The following is a 15686-nucleotide window of genomic DNA, read 5'->3' on the forward strand; positions in this document are numbered from 1 at the left end:
AGTCTTCCATTCACTCTTTTTAAATGTCTTCTTTTCTTGGAACACGACGCGTACCCCTGTTTTATCACTTTTTATCTTATCAGGTCAGTTATGATGCAAAAATTGATTGTTCTTTAACATTTGCTTGAAGCAACTTATGCAAAAAGAGGATAAGGTATAAATGTAACTCTCTCATTAAAGTTCAAAGCTATGTCTGCCTCTTCCATATGATTAGCAAAGAAGCAAAGAGATGCCTTTTTTTTTTAGCTTTCTAGAAGGAACCTGAAATAAGATTTACCTTATCAGGGTTTGAACATTTATCACACTTTTTTTTTAGTTTAATGTTGGACAACAAAAAAGCTGTATGTAGTGTACCCCATATCTCTTTCTATTCTTTAATATGGTCTTTGTATTCTTCTTTCTCAGATCTTTCTCAGTTTCAACGTTAACATCGTTGATGCTGTTGGCACAAAATGAAGTTTTAGATTTTACTTGTATAGATAAATCATGCTTTATTTTCCCAAAGAAAAACAGAGCGTGTTAAACATCTTAAAGCCATAATTGCGGACGTAAAAAAAAGTCTGTAAAACGCATACTTGTATACTTTTACCTCTTCTCAATAAACTAGTTTAAGCGCTTTGAGCTCAACAACTATTAGTCAGAATGAATAGTCTTTGTTGATGGCTTCATTAACTTTGTCTTATCTCTTTAAATCATGTCAACATTTTAAACGTTTGAATCTGTCTTTGGGTAATTACTCTGCACTGTCAAAAGCTCGATTTTGATAAGTCAATACTAGGACCTATTATTATGAGACCTGACAGGCGAATACTTTAGTTTATTTAAAAGTAATCTCATTTTTTGAAGTGATAGGATTCATCAATACTTGAAAAGGAAATTGCTTTATAAAATTTTGTCGGATGTAAAAAAAATCATGAGTCTCATTGGGTCTTACGGGCCATATACTGCTGTACTCCTTTCAGTAAAACGCGAAAGTATCATTTTTCTTATATACCTGCTGTACCTGGATTTACTATCACCAGTTGCAAATTAGATACAAACACTAAACAAAAAAAAAATACACGGGGCTTTTATTTCTTTTATGGATCCCTTATTATACAATTAAATTACTTATTTAGTCAAAGCGTGTTGAAGAGCTTCATAAACTTCAACTTCGATTTTAGCAACAGCCTTTTCCTTGTCAGATGAAGCGCTAGCAGCATTGCGTTGAGCTTCAGCAAGACCGGCTTGAACACGCTAAATAAATGAAAATATTACGTTAGTTATCTCAAATATCTCTTTTGGTTTCTTGTATTCATTACTTCAAGAGAGAGTTCTTCAAGAGGAGAAGCTTCGACAGCGTTAATGTTGAGAGTACTATCGGGGTTAATGGTAGCAAAACCACCAGAAACTGAAGTATAAAAGTTAATCAAGGCATTCGCTCTCCATGTTAAAACAGTGAATTTTACCGAAGAACTTCTTGGTGATTTCAGCGCTTTCAATGACTTCAATAATACCAGGGTTCAATTGTTCAATAGAAGGAACGTGATTGGCAAGGATACCCATGTCACCGGAAGTAGCAGCCAAGTTAACTTGTTGAACAGTAGCGGCCTTGTAAATGCTCTACAATGTAATTGATAAATAAAAAGCTTTTGTGAACAAGCTGTTGATATGTCCAAATTACCTTGTGAGGGACAACAAAGGTCAAACGAAGGGCATCAGAAGAAGCAGGAGCTTCGGAGGCATAGAAACGAGCTAATTTACATTAATGAGAAACATAATTCAATGGCAAATCGTTTTTAAATCGCTTTACCCAAACGAGCAGGCTTAACAGCAACACGGGCAGATCTGGCAATAACGTTCATATTTAAAGCAAAGATTAAACTTCTATATAAAAGGGAAAAGCTTTTCTCAATTATTTTTGATATTAAGCTTGGGACAGGACTTTAAAAAAAGAACCCAATAGGGTGATTAAGTTGACGTCAGCAAAAACCATTAAGCACAGGATAAGCTGGTGTTAAATTTGTCTGGGAAGACGGCAATTTAGGATATACATGAAAAAGCTTCAGGAGCTTTCAAGTTACAAATGTGTCATAATTGTTTTTATACGCCGGTTCATACAAAGAAACAGGAAGATATGCTTACATGATGATTTTGATTATTCAAAGCCATCATGTGTACAACAAGTTGTTTTGTTATTGGGAACAGACGCAGTATTTGATATTCAAATTTGAAAAATTGATAATGAAATAATGTCTTTCTATTCTCTAAGTATATTTGGATATTTAATATCACAATTCGACTAATAAATATCATACTAAGCAATAGTCTTGATATTTTCTGTAAGAAATTAGTTGAGCATGTTTAGTACTTTAACAATTTGTTCACTGATTATTTTTGATGAGCCAAAGTTATAAACACTATTTTAGATAAAGGAGCAAAAAGCAGTAATTTTTTGCCTAATATAACAGATATAGATCTAAAGATAAACAAAAGCAGAAACTTTATGAAATCAATAGAAAGCATATGCAGCTATTATTTCAAACTTATCTTTCAATTGCTGTTTAAACACTATTTATGACAGGTCACTTCATTGACAGATATTAATAAAATTGATGAATCACATATGTAGGATTAAAGATTAAATTTGTTGGTCTTACAAAGACAAATTAATAATGAATGCCTGAGATGGGCATAAAATAATAATAATAGAAGATTAACATGTCAAGAGATCTGTCAAAATGTTTAGAGGTTAGAAGCAGCACAATGCTGTCAGATGCTCTTTTTAAATAAAAAATTATAAGTTCTTTTTTTTTATTTTTAAAGGCTAATACCATATTTTAAGAAAAGTCAAGTAAATTATAATCAAACAACTGGGTGAAACTGAACTGAACTATAGAAAGAAGAAAAACTGGATACCTACTACGCAAACAAAGAAACAAATGTCTTTTCCAATGGCATTAAATGGTATTTCATCATGGCGCGTAAAATTCCATCACTCCTAAATTCTGAAGACCTTACATATTTGACACTCTAGCTCTTGACAACGCAGGATAACAGAGCGTAAGACCAGATTCCTTATGATCTAAAAAGAGGCAGGCACATGGTTTCAATCTATTCTCAGTATCATGAAAGATAATTGGGAACTATGGATTACAGCTTTGTATGATAACTTGTTGGTGATACTGCTTAAAAGTGTAAAAAAGAAAGAATAATATCAAAACGAGTAAATTTGGCCAACTGGACAAAAGACCTATGTTCTTTTCATAAAAAACTAGTAGGACTTGTAGAAGGCAAAGGTAGGCTATTGATACTGACCTTATAATTGCTTGTCACAAGCACCCTATTGATGATGTTTACAATATACATGTATATTTGTGAGGTAATTTCGTCTTGACATACGGATTTGGAGATGAAGATAGCAAATAAAAACACTGAGAAAAAGTGATCTGCAAATTTTTTTCAGCCCGGTATACAATTGCTCTTATTGATTATGTTGAATTGCCATTTCATTTTCTCTAGAGCTCTTTCTGACTTTTCTTAAGCTATGCGAAAAAAAAAAAAAAAAAAAAAAAAAAAAAAAAAACCTCCGGCATAAAGATGAGACTGATCTTCTATCAATGCATAATCAGATTCAACAAAGAATATAAGCATAAAGAAAAAATGATTACCTATGCAGCAATAAAAAAATCATAAGTTTTGCGTTTTATCTTGTTCTCCGTAAGGTAATGCCTAGGGCTCAACGCAAATCAACGCACAAATTAAATGCCTAAAGATTACATAAACTAAGGAATAGATGGATTAAGTAGCATACAAGCACAATTGATAGTTGATAGAGAACGGTTATAGTCTACAGAGACGCTAGCTTATCCGAGATAAAGAAGGAGTATACTCCCATACCAGTTAAAATAAATAATAAAATTTGTTATTGTAGCAAAGTTAGCAATATCAATTTTTAATTGCGTGCAGAAAAAATATTAGTAAAACATGTGGATGGATACAAGGTACGTGCAGCCTGATCAAAATGCAACTGGAGATTGTTACAATGTTAATTGATGTGGGACAGTTAGATCTTGCATTATAAAACAAAGAAAAATCCATCTAGACAAAGACAAAACTTTATTATTGGATACATGACTGAGAAAAATTGTAACTTATACAGAGCAGCTAAATGTTCCTTGCGGAAAGCCCCTCCTGGTTTTCATTGTACTCATTTAATCACAATGTACTAAGTTACGTATATCCCACAAGGTTATTCTTTTGTCATTAACCAGATAAAGCATGGTAAACTTTGTTTAACTATTGGCGGTCAGGGTGTGGTGAGCATCAGATTATGTGATATTAAAAAAATACGAACGGCGTTACTGATAGATATAACAAAGGGATGTTTATGCAACCAGTAATATTCAATTATTTCCCACGTCATACATAAGCTTTGATCGCAGAACCCTTTCAAAGAGAAAATCTGATTGTAAAATTGCCACTTAATCTGGTCTTCGGGCGCTAAAATTAACACTACGTCATCTTGTTCGTTGTGATTTAAGTGTGCAAACTATCAAAGGTGCCAGTTTTGATGAACTATATGTGTTATCAAGCAACAATTGAGCTTTACGTTCATTAGCTTTATATCTAATACTTTGCAAGTCATTTTGTGGTATAAGCAAAAGTAAAACTATCAAAATTTGCTTACAGCAGAGCTCAAGATTCATTGGCTTAAAAACAAACTGACAACCCCCCTAGCGTTTTTGGCAGTTAATTTTTTTTCATTCTCCGTGTCCCCCCGCCCTTTTACTTGAACAATTTTTTTTAGGTAGGGTATCTTTTTTTTTTCGTTTGTAAATAAGCCTTTTTTTACCGTTAAACCTTTTCTTTAACACTTCCTTTCGGTATTTAAGCAATGTTTATTTCTCGTGCTCTCGGTCGCGTTGCTTCAAGCACCCTCCGCCTTCCTAATGCTGGTAAATAAAACAAATGATTAATCAAGTACTCGAAATTAAAATTTTTTTATTGAAATTACAGCTCGTGCCTACGCCACTGCTGCTTCTGCCGGTCAAATTCGGTAAGGAAACAATCATAAAGAGAGAAAAAACGAGATTGCTTTATGGAATTGACTAATCGATTGATTATTAGTTCCGTCATTGGTGCTGTTGTCGATGTCCAATTCGAACAAGAAAACTTACCCGCTATCTTGAACGCTCTCGAAGTCCAAGATCACTCTGGTGGACGTCTTGTCCTTGAAGTTGCTCAACACTTGGGTGAAAATACTGTCCGTACTATTGCTATGGATGGTACTGAAGGTAAGCTATACTACAACTGTTTTATCCGAGTATGATATTAACTTGAAAAAGGTCTCGTCCGTGGTCAAAAGGTTATTGACACTGGTGCTCCCATTACCATTCCTGTTGGTAAGGAAGTTCTCGGTCGTATCATTAACGTCATTGGTGAACCCATCGATGAACGTGGTCCTATCAACGCCAAGAGCCAACGTCCCATTCACGCCGAAGCTCCCGAATTCGTTGACCAATCTCCTACCCCCGAAATCCTTGAAACTGGTATCAAGGTTGTCGACTTGTTGGCTCCTTATGCTCGTGGTGGTAAGATTGGTCTTTTCGGTGGTGCTGGTGTCGGTAAGACTGTGTTGATTCAAGAATTGATTAACAACATCGCCAAGGCTCACGGTGGTTACTCTATTTTCTGTGGTGTCGGTGAACGTACTCGTGAAGGTAACGATCTTTACCACGAAATGATTGAAACCGGTGTCATCAAGCTCGATGGTGACTCCAAGTGTGCTCTTGTCTTTGGTCAAATGAACGAACCCCCAGGAGCTCGTGCCCGTGTTGCCTTGACTGGTTTGACCATTGCTGAATACTTCCGTGATGATGAAGGTCAAGATGTGTTGCTTTTCATTGATAACATTTTCCGTTTCACTCAAGCTGGTTCTGAAGTATCTGCCCTTTTGGGTCGTATTCCCTCCGCTGTCGGTTACCAACCCACTCTTTCTACTGATATGGGTGGTATGCAAGAACGTATTACTACCACCAAGAACGGTTCCATCACCTCCGTCCAAGCTGTCTACGTCCCTGCTGATGATTTGACCGATCCTGCTCCCGCCACCACTTTTGCTCACTTGGATGCCACCACTGTCTTGTCTCGTTCCATTGCCGAATTGGGTATTTACCCTGCCGTCGATCCTCTTGACTCCAAGTCTCGTATCTTGGATCCTCGTATCGTCGGTGACGAACACTACAAGGTCGCTACCGAAGTTCAACAAATCCTTCAAAACTACAAGTCTCTCCAAGATATCATTGCCATTTTGGGTATGGATGAATTGTCCGAAGAAGATAAGCTTGTTGTCGAACGTGCTCGTAAGATTCAACGTTTCTTGTCTCAACCTTTCGCTGTCGCCCAAGTCTTTACTGGTTACGAAGGTCGTCTTGTCAAGCTTCAAGACACCATCCGTTCCTTCAAGGAAATTTTGGGTGGTAAGCACGATGCTTTACCCGAAACTGCTTTCTACATGCAAGGTGACATCAACGATGTTCAAAAGCGTGCTGAAGAACTCGCCAAGGAAATGGGTGGTCAATAAGTTATTTGGGTTTAGCTTTAAAAAAACTAACATATGTTTTGTATAATTGTGTAATAAAATGATATTTTAAAAAAGTGAAAGACAAGATACTACATTTTCTTGGTATATATATGCTTTATGAATATTGTATTGCGTCGTTCAAGGAGTCATAAAAATATACATTCGTGAGGATTGAAAGAAAATTAAAGGGAAAAGTACCTTGATGTGGTTTTAACTAAAACACGATTTTTTATTCTTTTTTTTTTTTTTTTTTTTTTTTTTTTTTTTTTTTTTTTTTTTTTCATGGAAGCAAAGAAAGAATAAAAAGTGATTTAATAAAGTAACTAAGAAAAAAAAAAAAAAGGGACTTCTGCATTATTTTTCCAACCAATATATGGAAAACCCCATTCCATTGATATCATGCCTACAAAGTCTTTTTATCCCCTAACATAACATTCTTTCCGTTCTTTTATTGAAGAACGACTTACTACAAAAAGAAGTTTCTTTTTCTCTGTTTCTATTTTTTTTTTTTTACGGAAAAAATGAAGCTTTTAAATATTGCAGTGCTTACTTGTGCATTCGGTTCAGCTTATGCTTTGAACCCGATTACCATCAAAGGATCTAAATTTTTTGATTCTGTGACTAAAGAGCAGTTTTTTATTAAAGGGTAAAAAGAAAAAAAGAGGCCCATTAGAAAAGAGGTTGATTGATAAAGATGTATACAGTGTAGCTTATCAGCCTAGAAGTCAAGTGAAAGAAGTTACGATGGATCCTTTAGCTGATCCTGCAGCATGTGCTCGAGACGCTCCTCTTATGGCAAAGTTAGGCACCAATGTACTTCGTGTTTATGAGGTATGTGTTTGTGTGTGTTGAATATGAAAGTCCTAAACTGACTTATTTTCCTTATTGTATTATCTTAGATTGATCCTAAACGTAACCATGATGCTTGCATGAAATCGTTTGCAGATGAAGGCATCTATTTACTATTGGACATTGCCACACCACACCATTCTATTAATCGAAAAATACCTGAATATACAGTCGATCTATACAATGCCTATAAAGCCACTGTAGACGCGTTTGTAAAATACGATAATCTATTTGGTTTTATTGCAGGTAATGAAGTCACGAATGACAAGACCAACACGTTAGCATCCGCCTTTGTCAAGGCTTCGCTTCGAGATATTAAAAATTATGTGAAAGCATCGTCAAAAAGAATTATACCAGTTGGATATGCAAGTAATGATGATGAGTTTATTCGAAATGCGATTAAAGATTATTTCAATTGTGGTAGTGAAGAAGCTCAGGTAAAGAAAGAGACCGAACCGGATACGTTTTACTGATGTATGTATAGGCTGACTTCTTTGGCATTAATTTGTATGAGTGGTGTGGTGACTCTACATTTGAAAAGTCTGGATATAAAGATCGTACAAAAGAATTCGAAAGCTACAGTAAGCCTGTTTTTCTTTCTGAATATGGCTGTAATCTTGTTACACCTAGACCATTTAGCGAAGTTGTTTCTTTATATGGACCGGATATGACGAATGTATGGTCAGGAGGAATTGTTTATGAGTGGACACAAGAAAACAATCGATATGGACTAGTAAAGATCAATAGCCAAGGAAAGGCTGAAGAATTACAAGACTATCGCAATCTGCAGGCACAGCTGGCAAAGGTCAAGCCTCAAGGTATTCGAATGGATACTTACAACGCCCAACGATCTGCATCTGCCTGTCCGGCGAATTCTGAAAACTGGAAAGCATCTGCAACCTTACCACCCACACCTTCGGATGGAGCATGTCAATGCATGGTAGAAAATCTTGACTGTATTGCCTCTGATAAGGTCGATGTGTCTTCTCAAACCACGGGCAATTCTTCTATCGGAACTCAATTGGATATCATGTGTGGTATGGTTTCATGTACGGATATCAGTGGGGATGCCGAAAAGGGAGAATACGGTGCATTCTCGTTCTGCAGACCACGAGATAAATTGAGTTGGTTATACAACGTACAAGCCAAGCAGATCAAATCTTGTCAATATGAAGGGTTTGGTCAGGAAGTGGTGCCTAAAAGACATGATATTCGCTCATGCTCAGCTATTACACCCAATTTCGATGGAACGACTAATTCTCCCACTACCAGTGGTCCTTCCTCTAGTTCCTCATCCTCTTTAATCTTTGTCAATCATAAAAATAATGGTGCCTTCTTTGCATCTGCTATATTTGTGTTGGTGGCAGCCATTTTCACGTAGAATCCTTATTAAATAGACTAATAAAAACACCAATTCATTTATTTCATTTGTACAAACAACATTTTTCATGCAATCCCCTATCATTTCTTCCCGTAAAATGTATTCCAGCAACTAAATAAGGTAAAGAGCTGTTTCGCACGCTGAGTAAAAAATAAATAAATAAATAAAATCCGTTTATTCAAGACATTTTCCCTTTCATAGCTTTGAGAAATACCCTTTTTTTTTTTAATACTTTTTTTTTGCTTTTTATTGAAATCATAATGACGATTCAGACAATTATTGATGCTCATGTCCATTTTTGGCATCCCGACAAAGTATACATACCCTGGATACCAGGTACCAAGCATAAAGATGCGATAGAATACAGAGAACAAGTAAAAAAAGTGGGCGTATTTAGAGCTATTTATGTTGAGACCGATGTTGATCCTCATCATGGTTTAGTAGAAGCTGATTGGATTAGTCAATACGCCTCAGATCTTGGGGAAGCATCCTGTTTTGGGGGTATTGGAGGGATTGTGGCCTATGCGCCGGTACATCAAGGAGAACATGTCAAAGGCTATCTGCGTACACTGACTCGCCTAGTGGGTTCCAGATTAAAAGGAGTAAGGCACCTGATTCAAGATCCTTCAAGTGATCCAAACAGAATATGCCATCCCGACTTTATTCAAGGAGTACAAATGCTCAAAGAGTACAATCTGAGTTTTGACTTGACAATCAATTGTAATGAATGTCCACTACAGTTTCCTCCTTTGCAAATCCTTGTCAGTCAATGTCCGCTTGTTCGGTTCATACTTGATCATATGGGGAAGCCTCCATGCGATAGTCAGCCGGGTGATGCGAGATTTGAATTCTGGAAATCACAAATAATAGCATTAGCAGCCAATGAGAACGTGTACTGTAAGATATCTGGACTTGTAACCGAATTGAAAAAGAAGGAAAATAAAGCAAGCAAGGAAACGATGATAAAGCAATTCAAACCGTTCATTGATGTTGTATACACATATTTTGGCTCAGACAGGATCATGTTTGGTGGTGATTGGCCAATATGTGAATCCAGCGCGACGTGGCAGGAATGGGTAGAAATCCTAACAGAGATAATTAATCCATGGCCGAATGAAGATAAACAAAAACTATTTGTTACCAATGCACTGCATATTTACAAGCTAAATGAATCACAATCATCGACAATAAATGAATACAAAACTTTTTAAATCACTTGTTTTTTAAGTGGCATAAATTAAACAAGTTCTAAAAGAATTCCTTTACTTTTATTCAAATAATAAAGTAAATCTTAAATAACTTTTGAGGAGCAAGAAAAGAATCAGGCAATGATTCAATAATCCAATGACTCAGCATCAGGGATTATGCAACTATTCAGTCAAAAGAAAGGAGTGATTGGTTTTAGGAATACCTTACTCATCCTTTGTATTGGCCTGCTTCCTTGAATAAGTGTGTGAGATGTGTTACCTTCCTTTTATGTATACAGAAAATGGCGCGAATGGGTTGAATATGAAACTGGCATAAATAAATAAAAGTTCTAATAAATATGTATGCACATATGATTGGACTTATTTATAACATTCAAGTGGCAACCATCTTGATGCATCGTTCTTTAAGGCTATTTTATATCTATTTTTATATAAATAAAATCGATAGATTCCTTATATAAACATGTTTTGTCTATCGTAAAATGTCGCTTTTTAACAAGCACACATACATAACAAATGATTTAGCAGATGTGTTAAAAAGAGTTAGCTTTGATAGTGAAACAAGCTTCTGTATTGATTATGATTATTAACAATTGACCCTGAACTCCCTTTATATCCCCCCCCTCTCTCTTTTCCTGTGTGTGTGTATGTGTGTGTGTGTGTGTCCCCCCCCTTTTTCATTTGAGCTATTGTTTCTTTATAAACTCATACATTACAAATAACTGACTTCATTTTGCCTTTCCCCCCTTTTTTTTTCTTTCTTTTTTTTTTCCCTTTTTTGCATATAAAAAATGATGACAGAATTAGTTACAAAAACAAACAGTTTACCAAAAAGATCGACACAAAGAAAGCAAAACAGATTAGGACCTTATAATTTATTACAAACTTTAGGTGAAGGAGAATTTGGAAAGGTGAAGTTAGGTGTTCATTCAAAGACAGGTGAAGAGGTAAAACTTGCTTGGATCATATGTGTTCACACTAAGTTTATAAAAAGGTAGCTATCAAGTTGATAAGAAAAGATGGAATTGGATCAGATAATAGGATAAATAAAGTTGAAAGAGAGATTTCGATATTAAAAGTAAAGAGAGAGAGAGAATTCGAATAACAAATATTAATGTCATTATAGAATCTGAATCATCCTCACATTGTGAAACTACATAATGTGCTAGAAACAGAAAAGTATGTTGGCTTAGTATTAGAATACGCATCAGGTACTCTATCCTGTTTATTGTCAATGACTTATATTTCTTTAGGAGGTGAACTATTCGAGTACATCTTGGCTCATCGATATTTAAAAGAAAAGGACGCAAAGAGATTTTTTGCTCAAATTATAAGCAGTGTTCAATATATGCACAAGTGCAAAATAGTTCATCGTGATTTAAAGCTAGTAAGGAGTCTCTATCTTTTTTTCTTTACTCTTCTTTCCCCTGCTTACATTTAATATTAGGAAAATATATTAATTGATAAAAATCGAAATATTATTGTCACTGACTTTGGTTTTGCTAATCAATTCTCTACCGCGGCTGATGACATGATGTCCACCACTTGTGGTTCTCCATGTTATGCAGCACCAGAATTGGTTGTCAATGCTGGTTTATATGCAGGCTCAGCTGTTGATATTTGGTCTTGTGGTGTTATCTTATTTGCTATGCTCTGTGGATTTTTGCCCTTTGATGATGACCCTTCTAATCCAGACAGTGATGATATCAATCTTCTCTATCGTTATATCTTATCCACTCGACTCATCTTTCCTTCTCACATCAGTTCTGAAGCATGCGATCTAATGGAAAAGATGTTGGTGCCTGATCCTGCAAAGAGATGTACACTTGATTCAGTCATTCAACATCCTTGGTTACAGGATTACAAAGATTTCCTTAAAGTCAACAAGTTATCATCCGAACGATTCCCTACACGCACAAGAGGTAACTCTACAAAAAGAACACATGCTTCAATCAATCTTGATCGATATACACCTGTCATAAATGATATTTTTACAAACAAACAATTACCAGAGATGCCCGTGAGTGAACCGTTGTCAGTCAAGAAAATCTCATCTCCAACCTACAACAAAAAGACTGAAAATCCCAGTCGTACCCACTCTATCAAATCCCCCAAAATTCCTAATTTTATCACTCGTAAGCCTATCAGGGATGTTGTGTCCCCTCTTATCCTACCTGAGGCAATGACATCTACAGAAAATAGACCAGAAAAATCACTGTCTACAACTCATATACCAACAGAGACGATCAAGAATCATACGGGTAGCGTCAGGATCTATCCACACAAGGAAAGATTTTTAGGGTTCTTTGGCAAAAGTACCCTAAAGTCAAATGAAGAAGTAGAACATTCCGAAACGTCAACCCTTGGCAATTCTTCTTCTTCTTTAAACATGCCCCACTCGGCTGAAGAGGGATTAGCGACTAAATCTATCTTTATGCGTCTTGCTGAGGATAACAGTCAGCCATCCATTACATCTGAAACTGGCATGGCCTCCTCCACTCACAGTTCACTTTCCTTTCGAGACGCCAAACCTCGTCGTACAGTCACTCTGTCTCACAGAGTAAACAGAAACTCAATATTCCAGCAAGGTTCAAATGCACTCTCAAACGACAATGTCTCAGTTTTTTCGTCCGGAGGGCTACAAGGACCTGAGACGACACATTCTACTCGTTTCACTATGGGAGACAAGGCCATGGCAGCTGTACGAAAAAGTATCTACAGAAGAACAAAGAGTCCTCCTCCGCTTCACACAGGCGAAAGCACCAGATCCAATCTGATCCCATTCACCAAACACTCTGAACAACCCAAGTCTCAAAGGAACACATGGTCCAATCCGATAGACCGAGTCAGTTCCAAACAGCAGCAAATTCAGCAAACCAAGAAGACGGGTAAAAAAATGATGGATTGGATCAAAAAGAGATCGCAAGGCAAGCAGAATGAGACAGCGATACAGAAAAAGGAGCCAAGGGTGGCCATCCAATCTGACAATACCATCCTCTATCCTGTAAGTCAAGCCTCAACCGCAGGCAGGGGAAGAACGCTCAGCAGTAATGCACTTGCGTTTGTCAAAGAAGAAGAATCACTCAGCGACATTCGTATCCAGATTCATCAGGGACCCATCGATCGTACAGCACTCACCTCGCGACCACCCCAAAAGGTCATCAAAGAGGTCAGCCGTATCTTGCGTATCCTCGGTATAGAAGCTATATCAGATGATGAAGATGGCCCTTTTGTGTTGAAATGCAGTCGAAGGAAATCATCAAAACGTAAAGAGGAAGGGGAACTGCAACCGATTTATGGAGAGGCCTCGATTGATAACGGAGAAGAGATTCGATTTATAGTGGAAATATGTCGATTCAAGAATTTGCCGGGATTGTTTATTGTAAATGTAAAACGACTGAAAGGAAACGTGTGGGCATACAAGTTTTTGTATCACAAACTCATTGATTTCCTGGATTTGAATAAAGAAGATTATATGCAGAAAAAATAACTTAAAATTAAACACCCCCACCTCCTTTTATTACTCTTTAATAAAATTAATTAAATGATGCGATAGACAGAGAGAAAATGTGATAGTGAAAAAATATCTCCTTTTTTTTTTTTTCCTTCTTGGTTTTAACCATTTGCTGTAGTGGATAGTCATCGTACGCTTTTATCTCTAGAATGCGATGATTATTTTCAAAATACAGCAAGATTTACTCGTCATGACTTTTGTTGATTGCTAATGAATTGTAACCAGTATGCATACGTAAAAACGCGTAAAAAGCTCTTCAGGTCCACCTATGACAGTATTCATAATCACTCATGCTCACAAATATCTCTTTTATCGAATTTCTGCAAATTGAAATCAGAAAATCTTTGAATAATGTTTTCAACTAGTAAAGAGCAAAAAAAATATATATTTATTGATTTACAACCTGAGCTTGCGTTCCATGCTTGTGTGTAAATCCACAGATTCGGTTGATAAATTGGGATCTAGAAAAGAAAATATGAGTATTTACAGCTAAAAAGTATACATGTTCTTTACCATTAAGGAAATCTTCATAATCAATCGTTTCGTCTCTACCCATCAAGATATCCAAATGTAAATTTGAGGTAGGCATCACAGGTGTACGTTGACGCTAAACCAATGGATTAAATATAGCTCGTGCATGGATTCAATTCTACTACCTTTTCAACTATGCTCCTTTCCATCATGAGCTTAATGGGAGCATGCATTCCATATGCCTGACGTGCTAAATTCAGCTTTAATTCCCACTGTGTCTCTTCCCACTAAAAAATGCTAGAAATTAATATTCTTTCCACTTTTTTACATGTCTATTTTACTTGATGCAATCTGCTCTCAAGAGGGTGCTTGGGCAAAACTTCGTTTTTGATGGAACGAGTACCATAGCGAAAGGTGTCATGACCACCATACTCGGAATGAGTTGTGTTTAAGGTACTTTTAACATTTTCAGGGAATGAATCAGGAACAATACGAAGAGCCTAGTATTTAAGATGAGCATAAACATTCTTTAGCATGTTTTTTTTTTAATAAAGCCCCAGGTATACCATTTCTTAATTTTTATTTAGATTTGTAGAAATAAAGAGTTGCTTTTTATTTCTAGTTGTTCGCGCTTTGAATAAATAAAAAAAAAGGCCTACGTAATTCGCGGAAAAAAAAAAAAGAGCCAACACAAATGCATAAAGAAGCATAGATAGTATATATTTCAATTTCTTCAAAGCACTCTGTGGAAGAATACTTGTATTCACTTATTAACTTTTTAAATATCGATAGCAATCCATCTTTGAGATTTTTTTTTTTAAAAAAAAAAAAATGAGAATTATCCTTACTGTTGAGTACTCCAAATAAATCCAAAATTAAGACAAATAGTGCTTCCAAGCCCAGGTAATAAAGCAAATCATATGCTTTATAGTAATTATAGCCATATTTATATCTTCTTGTTCTTGTAGTTGCTTTGATACTAAAAAAAGAGGTTTTGTCCATAAGAATATATATCCATTGTTGTGTTAAGCATTCTTGTCAAATTTACAAAGAAATCATTATCTTTAATGCTGTTACACTACCAAGTCGCAAAGTCATCATTCCTCAGTATAGAACCTGTGTCTGATTATAAATAAAAGCTGGTTTCTATTTCGCTTATTACAGTTAATCCAGTGTATTTGATATCGACGCAGATATTATACACATTTTGTGTGAATGTAGTCTTCATGAATGGCCTTGTTGTTTTCCCAGGATTTCCTATTAAGGCGATTGTGGAGTATTTTCAACATTGCTGCTAAAATCTTATTTTCTTGGCGAGTTTGACATAAACATCTGCTTTTATCAGTTTTCAAATTAATCCTATAGCTTTATCATTCCTTAGGGCAATTGAATATGACCAAGGATCAAAAAAAGTAAAGAAAATGAGAAGAACGTCTGCGATCACAGCTCACTTTGCGTGAGTTGGTAATACAAAAACAAAATTGGTAAATAGGCCTACTTTTGTTCTTTATTATGTCTTAGAGTATGTAGCACTGTTTAGCTTGGAATAGGTAGCATTATTTATTTATTTTGAAGCAAGTTGACTTGCAGTTCCTTGACTCATTCATTTTGTCACAATCATTTGCGAGTAGTCAATACATGAAATATGTCTTTATCTAATCCACGTCTTTATTCATCATATCAAATAACGAGAAAGCT

General features: G+C 35.9%; 5 protein-coding genes across 5 annotated transcripts; 3 read left to right on the forward strand and 2 right to left on the reverse strand.

Annotated features, from left to right (window-relative positions):
- Positions 1 to 1110: 1110 nt before the first annotated feature.
- Positions 1111 to 1844, reverse strand: RO3G_08261 (uncharacterized protein; the record flags this gene model as incomplete). The annotated part of the gene is made up of 5 exons (XM_067662851.1): positions 1111 to 1236; positions 1302 to 1390; positions 1449 to 1602; positions 1664 to 1734; positions 1793 to 1844. The coding sequence occupies 5 exons, from the start codon at positions 1842 to 1844 to the stop codon at positions 1111 to 1113; spliced, it is 492 nt and encodes a 163-aa protein (XP_067518952.1).
- A 3032-nt stretch (positions 1845 to 4876) lies between these two features.
- On the forward strand, positions 4877 to 6565 carry RO3G_08262 (ATP synthase subunit beta; the record flags this gene model as incomplete). The annotated part of the gene is made up of 4 exons (XM_067662852.1): positions 4877 to 4937; positions 4999 to 5038; positions 5110 to 5276; positions 5328 to 6565. The coding sequence occupies 4 exons, from the start codon at positions 4877 to 4879 to the stop codon at positions 6563 to 6565; spliced, it is 1506 nt and encodes a 501-aa protein (XP_067518953.1).
- A 521-nt stretch (positions 6566 to 7086) lies between these two features.
- Positions 7087 to 8795, forward strand: RO3G_08263 (uncharacterized protein; the record flags this gene model as incomplete). Its single annotated transcript, XM_067662853.1, has 4 exons — positions 7087 to 7211; positions 7270 to 7396; positions 7465 to 7851; positions 7899 to 8795. The coding sequence occupies 4 exons, from the start codon at positions 7087 to 7089 to the stop codon at positions 8793 to 8795; spliced, it is 1536 nt and encodes a 511-aa protein (XP_067518954.1).
- A 1999-nt stretch (positions 8796 to 10794) lies between these two features.
- Positions 10795 to 13493, forward strand: RO3G_08264 (uncharacterized protein; the record flags this gene model as incomplete). Its single annotated transcript, XM_067662854.1, has 3 exons — positions 10795 to 10950; positions 11130 to 11390; positions 11451 to 13493. The coding sequence occupies 3 exons, from the start codon at positions 10795 to 10797 to the stop codon at positions 13491 to 13493; spliced, it is 2460 nt and encodes an 819-aa protein (XP_067518955.1).
- Positions 13494 to 13913: 420 nt separating this feature from the next.
- On the reverse strand, positions 13914 to 14557 carry RO3G_08265 (uncharacterized protein; the record flags this gene model as incomplete). Its single annotated transcript, XM_067662855.1, has 5 exons — positions 13914 to 13978; positions 14031 to 14124; positions 14174 to 14275; positions 14330 to 14488; positions 14555 to 14557. The coding sequence occupies 5 exons, from the start codon at positions 14555 to 14557 to the stop codon at positions 13914 to 13916; spliced, it is 423 nt and encodes a 140-aa protein (XP_067518956.1).
- Positions 14558 to 15686: the final 1129 nt, after the last annotated feature.

The sequence above is a fragment of the Rhizopus delemar genome, genomic scaffold (assembly GCF_000149305.1).
Source record: "Rhizopus delemar RA 99-880 supercont3.6 genomic scaffold, whole genome shotgun sequence".
In the NCBI taxonomy this organism is placed as follows: domain Eukaryota; kingdom Fungi; phylum Mucoromycota; class Mucoromycetes; order Mucorales; family Rhizopodaceae; genus Rhizopus; species Rhizopus delemar.